We start from the raw sequence: 12,992 nt of genomic DNA, 5'->3' as shown, positions 1-12,992 counted from the left end.
CTGTCATCTTGTCCCGCACAAGTAACATACATTTGAGCTGCTCCTTCACAAGGAAAGCAATGCCTTGCCTTGTCACCCCTACTTGTCTTTCCTGAAGAGCCTGCATGTGTTCATCGTATCACCTCATAAATTCACAGTCCACTAATACCTTGATAACTTTCCTGGTCCCCCAAAATAAATGCTACTAAAGCAAGAAAACATCTGGAGAACAGCAACAAGGCAAATGTCAGGTTAGAACAGAATCTACCTAGCCAACAACCGAGCAGTCAGTTTGGAAAAAGAGACCACCAACCTGTTGAAAAAGAGTATGACAGCAGTCCACAAAGCTGTGATGACAATTGTTTACTGGCTTGTCCACCAGGAGACATGGAGGCCACCAGACCAAGCTAGTGGGAGCCAGGTTCAAAAACCAAACAAAAACAAGGTGGTTCTTCATGGAATAGGGAGCACAACTACAGAATTCCTACCCAAAGGACCCTAGAGGTGCAAGAAGTTTGCAAGATTCAAGGGAGACAGTTACATAAAAGAGAGGGTCACTGGTGATTATCAACTAAACAAACTGGAAAGGATCAAGAAAATACCCCAGGATGAAAGCTGTTGGAGGCCTGGAAGTGTTTTAACAGAGAAGTATCATGCATACTCTTTGTACTCCTCTAAGTATCCATTTGGAGAAACTGCTAGGCAGAACATTGATCTAAGTTGACTCAGCTTGAAGTACAACAGCCATCACTAAGAAAGTAACAATATTGGTTTATCTGAAGTGCTCCAGCCTGACAGAAATTTGTTAAGAATGGGTATTATTTTATTTGCTTCCTCTCAAAATGTCAACTATGAAAAATTACAGGATGTGGAATTTGGTTCTTGTAGACTAAAATAAAATTTTCCCTATTGTATTTCAGTTTCACCTAGTTTTCTCTGTATTTTAAAGCTTAGATCTACAGATTACTTTCAGAAGCATACACAGACATAGCAGTCTCTTCTAAAAACATCTCTTAAAAGATGGATTCATTAACTTTAGGTACTTGAATTACTGATATTGGAACATCAGATTTCACTATACAAGTTGCAGTATCTGTACTCACTTCCCAATTTATCTTTATAAAAAGGAGCTTTTAATTCAGGTACATCTACACAAAAACTGACTAAGAGCACATATCTTGGCTGTATCAGGTAAAAAAAAAAACCAAAACAGACAATTGTATCCATGTAAGACCTTCACTTCCCTTCTTCTCAGGTTTTGTTCTCTAGAAGTTATTCCTTCTTTTACCATATTCAGCTATTTTCTTGTAGCTATTCTAGTAAGCACATGATGACTGAGGGGGTCATTTCCTACCTCCACCCCCTTGCAGTCATCTGCATGCGTTCCTTTTTACATTAAGAGTCTGTTCCTTCCCTCTAACCAAATTTTACATGTTTTTAGGCATCCACAATTGTAACTGATGTCAGCATGAGCTGCAACCAGGAATTTCAACTTTTCAATTAAAAAAACCAAACATTTTGAAGATTCACTTTGTTATGCTACAGTACTTTCTACACTTAAACTTACAGATAAACATGAAAGAAATGCAATAAATAGGTAATCACACAGAATCACAAAATCCTAGGGGTTGGAAAGGACCTTGAAAGAACATCTAGTCCAAAACCCCTGCCAGAGCAGGATTACCTAGAGCACATCACACAGGAACACATCCAGGTAGGTTTTTAATGTCTCCAGCGAATAAGACTCCAAATTCTTTCTGGGAAGCCTGTTCCAGTGCTCTGTCACTCTCACAGGAAAGAAGTTTTTTCTGATATGCACAAGGAACCTCCTATGCTCCAGTTTGTACCCACTGCCCCTTGTCCTATCACTGGATATCATGGAAAAAAGCCTGGCTCAGTCCTCCTCACACTCACCCTTTACATATTTGCAAACATTGATGAGGTCACCCCTCAAGCTAAAGAGACCCAGCTGCCTCAGCCTTTCCTCATCAGGGAGATGTTCCACTCCCTTCATCATCTTTATGGCTCTGTGCTGCACTCTTTCAAGGAGTTCCCTGTCCTTCTTGAGCTGAGGGGCCCAGAACTGGACACAACATTCCAGATGCAGCCTCACTAAGGCAGAATGGAGGGGGAGGAGAACCTCCCTTGACCTACTAACCACACCCTTTCTGATATACCCCATGATGCCACTGGCCTTCTTGGCTACAAGGGCACATTGCTGGCTCATGGTCATCCTCCTGTCCACCAGGACCCCAGGTCCCTTTCACCTACACTGCTCTCCAGCAGGTCAGCCCCCAACCTGTACTGGTACATGGGGTTGTTCTTTCCCAGATGCAAGACTCTACACTTGCCCTTGTTGAATTTCATCAAGTTTCTCCCTGCCCAACTCTCCAGCCTGTGCAGGTCTCACTGAATGGCAGCACAGCCTTCTGGTGTGTCAGCCATTCCTCCCAGTTTTGTGTCATCAGCAAACCTGCTGAGGGCACACTCTGTTTCCTCATCCAGGTCATTGATGAAAGTATTGAACAGCATCAAAAAACATTTCATACAATGGCCTCAACTTCTCAGGAAAACAGGTATCTTCGGTTATCCACTTAAAATAAGATACCTTACCTCACCTGAAATACAATTAAGAGTATACACAGCTAATCAAAGACAGTGCTTACCTGAATGACAGCACTAAACCAGCACGTGTTGCCAACATTCTTTAATCCTACTGGACAGTTGTCTTGCCGCTTCCGATCATAAGGGTTTGGAGAGTCACTCCATACCTCTGGATGTGTCCTCTTTAAACTTGCTTTATTTTCTGCAATACTGGCTTCTAGAACTCTTTGGGAACAAAAGGGAGGGAAAAATGTGAGAAAAACAAACAAACAAACAAAAAAGACACAGTAAGTCACCTTCAGTTACTAACACAGACATCTTAATTACATCATTTGTTAACTTATTGTTGCTGAACTTGGCTTTGAATTTACATGCTACAATGTCTTCAAAAGCAAGATACTATTTAACTTTTAGATACATTGATTCCATTACCTTTTGGAAAAAGATACCAGTAAGTGAGTGAGTGATCTCCTGTGAAAGCTCTACATACAAGACCCATGTCTGTAAATCATCAATTATTTAAGAATCAGATTCAAATAGAATAGAAAATGAGAAATGTTAAGTACCGCTATTAGTGTAGTGCTTTCATCTACAAATACTTTTATTGGTACACAAAGCATGAAGTCACCAATATTTCATCTACTGACAGAAAACCAAAGCTAGCTAGGCAACTGTCAAAAATAGAGGAGGCTTTTTTAGTTTTGATTTTTGCAGTTAATACAACTGTATTCATTGCTTTCCATAGCAAGTAATTGCTTTATGAGCCATGGAAAGACATCTTCCCACAATTTTTCAAATGCCAGCCAAGAAGTTAATTGTACATTTCAATGACCACAACGTTTTGCAGGAAACTGTTCCTGAGTGATTTATGCTGCTGTTTCACATGACAGTAAGATGTGATGTGTGTTACGCTCCTAAACGCAAGCTTCGCTCAATACTGTATTTCTTTATCAGCACACAGCTTCAGCCTGGTGACAAAGAGGTAAAGGTAATTTGTGGTAGCCACAAAATCTAAATAGAAAGATGGAGATGGATACATTCAGGTCATATAACATTAGCTCTAATTATTCACACAGATACTATTCCCAACCATCTAGTTTTAGTATCATACAAAAGGCTGAGCTGCTACTGAACTACGTTCACTAAGCACAAGAGCATTTCACAAGCTGTGTGTTGTGAGAAGCACTGAAGTAGGCTGTGCAGCCTGAAGGGTTGCCCCTTTCAGTTCTAGGCTAACTAAACATCAACGAAACACAGATTTAGGCTGATCTGTAAATGAAGCTCCCAAAGGACAATGTTTGAACACCCTAAGAAAAACAAAGTAACAGGAGGATAGGAGGGATGGGGGGAACAACCACATAACTTCATCCATTTCTTAACTGTAAATTTTTGTTTCAAGATACGCTCTTGTCATAGCAAAAAAAGGTATCTTACAACATATACAAGAACTACGAAACACTGTATTAATTTACTGTAGATAACTGCTTTGGGGGACATACTAATTTGTCACTGCTACTTCTTTTGGAAAAAAAAAAGCCACAAAAAAACAGCATTCAGAACTTGTGAGACCACTTTTGCATCAACACATCTCAGGAAGAACCTAAAACTTGCAATTTCCTAAGGATAAATCGATTTCTGACATTTAGGTTTTTACAGATAACCTTGTAAACAGCACTGAAAGTACAAGCATATAATCTTCTAAGACTTTATGCTCTGGCATCTCTTCAAAAAATGCCCAGGGATGGAAACCAACTCTTCAGTAGTAAAAGATTCTTAAAACTAGCAACGGTAATATCTCCTAAGCAAACCCCAAAGTACAAAGAAACAGTCAAACTATTCTCCCTTCTTACTGGTATAATCCTTCAAAAGTGTTAGATGACCAGTGTATCCTTTCTTCCGAAGTAAAAATCATTTGATGGGGACATTAAAAATTAATTCAATACAGAAGTCATATAGATTTCAAATAATTTATCATACAGGTAGACTTAATTAAACTTGTTTAAACTAAATTGAAGGGACCTTTAAAACTGACAGGAAGACAGTCCTGTCTCACAGACTGCAGTAAATTCAGAATGATGTTGTAACAAGACTACAGTACCTACTCCATACCACTTTTGTTTCAGGGAAACAATCGATTCCTCCCCCCTCCCCACCAAGCTCAAGAATTTTTCAAGATATTTCAAGATTCAGGTTCAGAAAAAAATGTATATTCTCAAACTGAAACAGTTCCCTGATCCCAAGGGTGTAGCCATTTATCTTAATCAACCTACCAGAATGTCTCCTTGTATTTGTTTATTTCCTAAACAGGTGACGGATTTACTCATCTCTATCTCCACTTCAAAACTCTTTCCATGTCATAACAGAGGATTTGATTCTCAGAACTTCATAATACTTTTCCTTAATTTTACTTATAACATTATCTGTCCTCAGAGAGCTCATACAATAGCTGCAAAGTCTATGTGCCAAATTCATTTTCAGCCATAATGACAGCTGTGATCCAAACTGAAATAAAAGTGAGCACAGTAAACAGGAACTTAATGATCAGCTAAAAGGCTACATAAATAAATGCATTTACCAGCATAATGAGTATACCTCTTTGACAAAATCCTACTCACACATTACTCTCAACAAAATGAGCACCCTTCCAGAAATTTGTACAAAGATTTCAGAATGCTGATCACGCAGCCAAAACATCCTCTTTGTCACCCTCAGAGCCCACAGCAGCAGAGCCACAAGCTACGTGCAGGATATGGCATGTCTCTAGCTTCACAGGACCAAAGGCTTCCCCACCTCCAAGTGCTGGAATCTTGTTTGGAGGAAAACTGGAGTAAGAATTAGTTAATGCCAGGCTTGGCCTGGGACTTGAAAGCCAAGTTTTATTTCTCTCTGTAACAAGCTGGGTATAGCCAAGAAGCTTTGCAGAGCAGCTTGCATGGGGCTAGCCAGACAATACACTAAGCCTTGGGCAAAGCAGCCCACAGCACAAAAGTTCAGCCAAACCAGTTTGAGGAAGCTCACTAAACATGCTACAGAAAAGCCCATTCTGGCAGGCTACTCTGCTAAAAGAACAAGGAAAGGTCTTTATACTGCAGCCATTTTATAGCTGGACATCCAAGAGCAGCCCCAACCCTACCCCCTTCCCCAGTTTCACCTTTGTCTGATACACACAAGGCTTAAAAACAGTGCAGTGTCCCCGGAAGTTTCAATGACAATATTAAAACTAAAAAAAAACAACAACCAAACCAAACACAAAAAATAACCCCACAACAAAAGAAACCCCAAACCAGCCCTAGGGTTGTGTACATCGTTATGAACTTATAGTATGTGCTATTCTTTTAAAATGGTTACTACCCTAGGTACAACATACATCAACTGATGTCTCTTTTCAGTCCTATATTACTAGTTTCCCCAGTAAAGCCCTATCTGGCCAGCCTCCTTTAACCCATGAGAGGCAATAAAAACACAGAAAACTTCTTCATTTTGGGAAATACACAGACCAGACACAATTCTTTGGGAGACATAGAAAAGGAACAGTAAAAAACTTTAAACGTGCCATGTACAAGATTTTCAGCTTTGGACATTTGGACATTTCAGCTGTGCTACTCTCAACACATAGCAATCAGATCTGTTCTCATTAAGTAGCACAAGGCCATTACATTGTGGAAGACAAATTCTATGTGCATTACAACTTTAATTACGCAAGTCGAGAAACGTCATTGATGCTTCCTTGGAAACCTTAATAATATCAGTGCAAATCAGGTTCAAAATCATTATGAATACCTTCGGAAAAAAAATATCCTTCATACCAAAAACTATTTAAATATGCACAAATCCTACATTTATAAAAAAGAAATATTTCCACAGTTAAATTTGCTTATTATTGACTTCCTACTTGATTTCTGCTTCTTATTTAACTTAGAAAAGCAAAAGTAAATGGCTGCAGCTTGCCTTGTTTACAACCACAGTGTTCCAACTCTTTGTGTTGAGAAGTTCTGCACAGATACTGTGCTTTCTATTGAAATGTCAGCATTCTTCTGTAGGGTGTTAACTACAAAGCGACTTTTAAATTTTTTTTTTTAAAAACAGTCGTAAGTCTTGTCCTTAAGGAAACAGTTCAGATCAAGAATTCGGAACTTCCTCTATTTGTACAACCTGGGCATAATTTGTCATCAATTTAGGCTGCATCTTGGTATGTAATTGAGTTGATACAATACCTCAATCCTGCCAAAACACCCAAGTTTCTCACTCTTCCCTGCCTCCATTCATAAGCAAAGTCCCATTTCCCTTTCTTGTGCTATGATATATTGTGGATCTTTCAGCGAGTATGTATGGTTTGGGGAGATGAATTCATGCAACAAATGCTCTGAAGAACACTACAGCAATTACTGAAGATGCAGTACAGTGCAGAGACCATATCCGTCTTGGTAGCAACAAGCTCTTAATTTGGCACGTGGTGTTCTGTGTAATCTTGCAATTGAATACACATCTCTGTTTTATAAAAAGACCAGCGCTTTCCTCTGTATACAACTGAATAGATTGTCTACATGCCTTTATACATTCAGGGGAAAAAATGAACTTCCTCTATTTGTACAACCTGGGCATAATTTGTCATCAATTTAGGCTGCATCTTGGTATGTAATTGAGTTGATACAATACCTCAATCCTGCCAAAACACCCAAGTTTCTCACTCTTCCCTGCCTCCATTCATAAGCAAAGTCCCATTTCCCTTTCTTGTGCTATGATATATTGTGGATCTTTCAGCGAGTATGTATGGTTTGGGGAGATGAATTCATGCAACAAATGCTCTGAAGAACACTACAGCAATTACTGAAGATGCAGTACAGTGCAGAGACCATATCCGTCTTGGTAGCAACAAGCTCTTAATTTGGCACGTGGTGTTCTGTGTAATCTTGCAATTGAATACACATCTCTGTTTTATAAAAAGACCAGCGCTTTCCTCTGTATACAACTGAATAGATTGTCTACATGCCTTTATACATTCAGGGGAAAAAATGGCACACTGTTACTTTCTGCAACCAGAAAAAATACACCATAACTTACTTATGGGCTAAGACATTAAGATAAAAATGTTTTTTTAGTCTGAGAAGTAAGCAAGAAATCTACAAGAAAAAACTTAAAGTTTAGTGTCTCCCAAACTGTGAGCACAGCACGAAAGTCAAAGATTGGGGAAGGAAAAAGAAAAAAGGGAAAAATATTTTCATATCCAGAAAAAGATGCATCTTTTTGAGTGCTTGCCTAAATCACAACTCTGTAATTATGACAATTCTGTCCTTCAAAAGGGAACATGCGAGAGCTAAACTTCTGAATCAGAACTGGACAGAACTTCGACCGTAATCTTGCATACCTGCACATAAAGAGGTCTTGGAAAAAGTAACATAAAATCTTCTTCCAATTATTAATGAAAATATAAAACCCTCTCATCCCACCTTTCTCACCTAAGGTACATCATCTTAAACTCATATAACAAGATGGCTTCTAGTTACAAGTGGTGAGACAGAGGGTATGTTTATTCTCAGAGTTAGTACATCTATTTTTTAAAGGGAAAAAGAAAATGACTGTCAATCAAGTAACACTCTCCATATTCTCAGAGTTGGACTTCTCTGATAAGCCATGTAGTTTGTGAAATACAGTGACTGAGGAAAAGAATTATTGTGGTGAATCTCCCCTATCTAAATAACATTTTTATTAAATTAGTCTTTTGAAAGGAGGCAGTGCTTAACCTTCTAACACATGGATTAAATCATTGCCATTTCCCCTAGAACAAGGTCTGCCACAAATGACAAAAAAGCAAACACCACCCCTCCCAAGGCCAGCCACAGATGAAAAAATCATCCCTCCCACACAACCCAACACCCAGGCTTATTCCAAGTCCCAAATATTTAAAGATTTTATCTCTATTTACATATAAACACATACTGTATAAAAAGTTTTTGCAAAAATCTGATAAAAAGTTAATTTATAGACTCTTACCATGCCTAAATTGAGAAAGTTAATAAAACTTTAAACCAAGAAGTTAACTTAACTCAAACCTTATAAATCCTATTTGTTAAATAGCATTACTACCCGCTCCCTCAATCTCAGCCTTAGAACAGAGGTAAGAAAATATTATTGTAAAAAGAACACTGCAAAAAATAGGACAAAGACTTTATTAGCTTAATTATATTTTGTTTTCATTGCTTTTTTACCTGATAGACAACATAGACTTTTGGGTTTTGGTCCTATTTAGATATGACCATACATCCTCTATCTCCATCTACTTCCTCAGTATTAAAATAAATACATCAGCATGAAAAATACTATTAAGTCCTAGCCCACACATACAGACTATTTTTCAGTGTAGAATACACAATACATTAAAGCAATATCCTGCAGCCAGGCATATCAGTAGCATAAGTCAAAGTAAACAAGTTATTATTTGTTAAATTATAAGTTAAAAAAGCAATACAGGCCAATCTCCAACTCTTTAATTTAATTTCTGCTTTACATAAGTTGTTCGTTTACCTGCTAATGGCTTGTTCCTCATCTGTTATTCCAGTCTCCCTGAATGCCCTGTTTGATTCCTCCAAACTCAAGGCAATTGCCCTCTGAAGATCATCTTTATCATCTCCAGTGAGATCAATCACATCTGAAAAGCAAAACTATCTTTCTCAAAATTAAAAATGAAACAGAATGAAAGGCAAGTCTTACTGTAGAAGAGAGAGAGCCCACATGGATTGCTGAGAGCCATTCCAATCGATCCCTCCTGTGTCCTGTGCTCTTCTCACCACTAACCCTGCTAACAGCTCCCTTCCACGTCCAAACCAGATAGAAACCTCAGCAGCTTGCTTTTGCTGAGGTATGATGGGCAACAGTCTTCCTTCCTCCCAATGATCTTAAGTTTCAGAAAGCTATGGGACAAATTTAGGAATCCAGGGTTTCTGAAAGCCATCTAAAAGTAATACTCTTAAACGTATTACTTTAACTATTGCTATCAGTTACTTCCAGGGAAAACACAATGAAGAAAACCTTCTCTTAAAAAGGATACCATACGTGATCGAGCATAGGTTTTATCCCTCCTGAGAGAGGAACGCATGCTGAGTTCTCCCAATACAGTCCCAAATTCTATGAATAATTCTGTGCACTGGTGAGCCAAATACTTTCACACGGTTTCATAACATGCGGGAGAGCTCCTTACTTACCCTAATGCTTTTATATCCTTTCTGTGCATTCCTTTTCTGAATGTATTTCAATCCAACTTCTGTCTAGTGAAAGTATCTCATCTCAACAGAATTGAGAAAACATATACTGAAGTCAAAATGACGATCCATACTTGGACCTGGGGGGAATACTGGATGGGCTACTGACTGGGTACTGAAGATGAAAACAACCCTACTTCTGTCTTCCTTTCCAGCCTCCATTATCTAAAGAATCAGATACTAACATCCCTCATAAAACTCCTCATTTCCTAAGGGTAGGGACTGCACTCCCCACTCCTGAGTAAGGAGGGATTTCACTAACCACATCACACCATGACACCAATCATCCTCCCATTGGGCACAGTCACACTTCCCGAGCAGCTGGGGCCAACAGGAATTTCCATCAACTGCACAAGACATTCAGAAAAGCCAAGGTTGTTGCTTAACATGATTTCAAGGGGCTGAAGTCTCATTTTGCAAGTAAACCAGATAAAGAGAGGGGGAAAGTGCAAGAGAGACTTTTTTGTGCAATATTAGACAGTCACACACGGACCACCTGGTTGGTTTCAGTCTTTCTCCTCCAAAGCCAAAGTTTACCCAAGGAGCTAGGAAAGGGACTATCCTCCAGCCTGAGGTTTGGACACGAGAAGCTAAAAGACTCTGGAAGAAAGAGATACAAAGTAAAAACTGATGATTGCTAAAAGAGACATAAGCAGCTTGTCTGCATTTCTCCTCCCACAGCCTGCTCAATTACTCATACCCAAATTGCTTCTCCATCTAGCTCCTGACTTGTCTCCTGGCTGGGCTAACTCACTGCAGAGACAACTTCCTCTATTTCCCTGGGCTTACTTATCTGTGACATTTCTCACTGGATGGAAATAAAACACTGAATTTACGATACAAAAATCATTGCCATGGCTGTATATGAACAGCAAATGGGATGACTTGCTCTCACAGAAAGCAGAAACTGAAATGAAGATGTACAAGAAACTTCTCTGTTTCTGTTAATACCAGTATCTTAAACTATTTTGCAGTTTAGTCCTTTCTTCCCCCAAATAAAGATGGCTTTCATTTAGTGAACCTTTAACAGAAACACTCTTGCCTTCAAAGTAAACTGGGCAATCTGTCATTACTTGGAAGTATGAAAAAAATGTTATGAGCGTGACAGCAGCACTTCATGATTTTATTCTTACAACTTGCATAGTCAGCTCAGATCCTTCAGTATATGAGACGGACAGTTCAACTCAGATGCCTGAAATTCTTCTTCGGAAGTACTAAAACTATTACAAGAACCACCAGCAGAAATCTCACCCAGAGAAGTTTGGATATATGAGCTGCCATGTCAAGAACAATGTAATTTGGGAAAGAATAATACCTCAGCCTGGGTCACACATAAGCACAGTTCTGTTTCACAGCCTGAAAGCAAGAGACAGGCTAGAAAGGTGGACAGTGATGAGAGCACCCTGAGAGCATACACACTACCCACTACCTATTACACTCTAAAATGTGATGCTTACATTGGATTTTCTACCCATTTGTAGGTAGTCATAAGCAAGCATCTCAGCTCCACTGGAGACAAGCTGTTTTTCTGCAAGTAGAAAACGTGGTTACAACTGAAGATGGAGTAAGCTTTAATCCAGCAGCAAAACATGCTGATGGAGAAGCATGGGACTACTCCGATCACCTACTTAAAGAACATTCCTTTAGCTAGTCTCTAGTCAGAGTGATGAAATTCCAATATAATAAAGAAAGTTAGATTAAGAAGCCCCTTTATATGGGCAGTATTTTCTGGAAAAGAACTCATAGCCTAGCTGAAAGTTCCGTAATTAACAAAAGCTTTCATTCTTATTTTTAAAAAAATTAAAATTGTCTATCAAGGTCAACTCCAACTCCCACTTCCATTAAACTATTCAACTTCTTGGCACCTCTCTAGCTCCTTAATCTTTATTAATCTATATTATGACCCTATGCATTCAGAAGTTTATTGCCATTCATATTACCAGGGATTGTGTCACTTTACCACTCAAACACCAAATCCTTGACTTCTGTTTGCTTTCAGCAAGCAGATGAATATAACGAATTGGCATGCAAGGGGTTGAGAGCAGATAACACAGGATTCTCTTTAGCAATGTTGTTTTCCCATAGACATTGTTCCAAATCTGCATGAAAAAAGACAATGCAGTGGAGACCAGCTGATAGATACTACCACAACAACGGAGGTGCAACTCACTTTTGTCATGGAGGGTCTATCTAGCACAACTTGCATCGGAAAAATAAATTTCTAAGTATCAGCTGATCCAAAGTAACCTACTGCATGGAAACCTACTGCATTTACTACTTTGTAGTAAATGTGAAATAAAAATGTTTTGGACATTTAAGCTGAAGTATCTTAGCTCATGTTTCTGTACTTGGAGCAGGTCCAAGATCACCTTCAGCATCTCAGCTGATGCAGTAACTGATTAAGCTGCAGCTGTTTACATATGACTTGAATCCTAAATCATAGGATTATAAAGAGGAGATCTCCATAAAAGCCATAAGAGAATGGGAACAAACTAAGACTAAGCTCTTAAAAAAATTTAAATGTACCAGCTTGTCCTTCAGTTTGCATTCCTGTCAGTTGGTTATAGATTATACAAATGCACATATACTACCTGAAATTCATGCAGAGTTCCTTTTTTGTTTCCTTTTAAAATATCTTCCTGCTTTGTAAATTATTACATGGGGATTTTGTGATCTGTGTTTTTAGTGTAAATTCATGCAATTTTCAAGCAGTTATTCTACAAGTATGATCACTCTGCCTTCTCTCACAATCATAAATAAAATCAACATTAAGCGGGTTTTAAAATACTTATTCACTCTTCAATTTTATAGTGGTGATGCAAACCTATGACTTCTTTTCATAGCGATTAGTAGTGGAATGCATTTGTGAAACTGATCTACTGAAGTTTTCTACCTGACCAACTGATTTCTGTGTTCAATGCCTCAGTTTGAAAGAAAAAAAAGCTGACTTTTATCCAAACTGACACATGAATTGCCTATGATAGGCAGAAGGATGCATTTCATAGAGGTATTGATAATAATGTCACTTTTCCAAATTTATAGTTACCTGGCTTTAATTTACATATGTCAATTTTGTAATATCCCTCTCATTTAGGACACAGAACACTTCAGTTCTCACTGGCTCAGCCTCATAAATGTATTTCTTATTGCACA

General features: G+C 38.5%; 1 protein-coding gene across 1 annotated transcript in view; it reads right to left on the bottom strand.

The window, feature by feature from the left end:
- USP25 (ubiquitin specific peptidase 25) overlaps window positions 1-12,992 on the bottom strand; it is a 125,135-nt gene that overhangs the window by 53,303 nt on the left and 58,840 nt on the right. Inside the window, exons 5-6 of the mRNA XM_009996510.1 lie at window positions 9,106-9,229; window positions 2,646-2,808 (exon numbers count right to left, since the gene is read on the bottom strand). Of these exons, the coding sequence (XP_009994812.1) occupies window positions 2,646-2,808; window positions 9,106-9,229 (287 nt within the window). The remainder of the gene's footprint in view (window positions 1-2,645; window positions 2,809-9,105; window positions 9,230-12,992) is intronic.

This window comes from Chaetura pelagica, unplaced genomic scaffold (genome assembly GCF_000747805.2).
Source record: "Chaetura pelagica isolate M959 unplaced genomic scaffold, ChaPel_1.0 scaffold82, whole genome shotgun sequence".
Taxonomy (NCBI): domain Eukaryota; kingdom Metazoa; phylum Chordata; class Aves; order Apodiformes; family Apodidae; genus Chaetura; species Chaetura pelagica.
The sequence above is the reverse complement of the archived record's forward strand: the minus strand, read 5'-3'. Positions and strand labels throughout refer to the sequence as shown.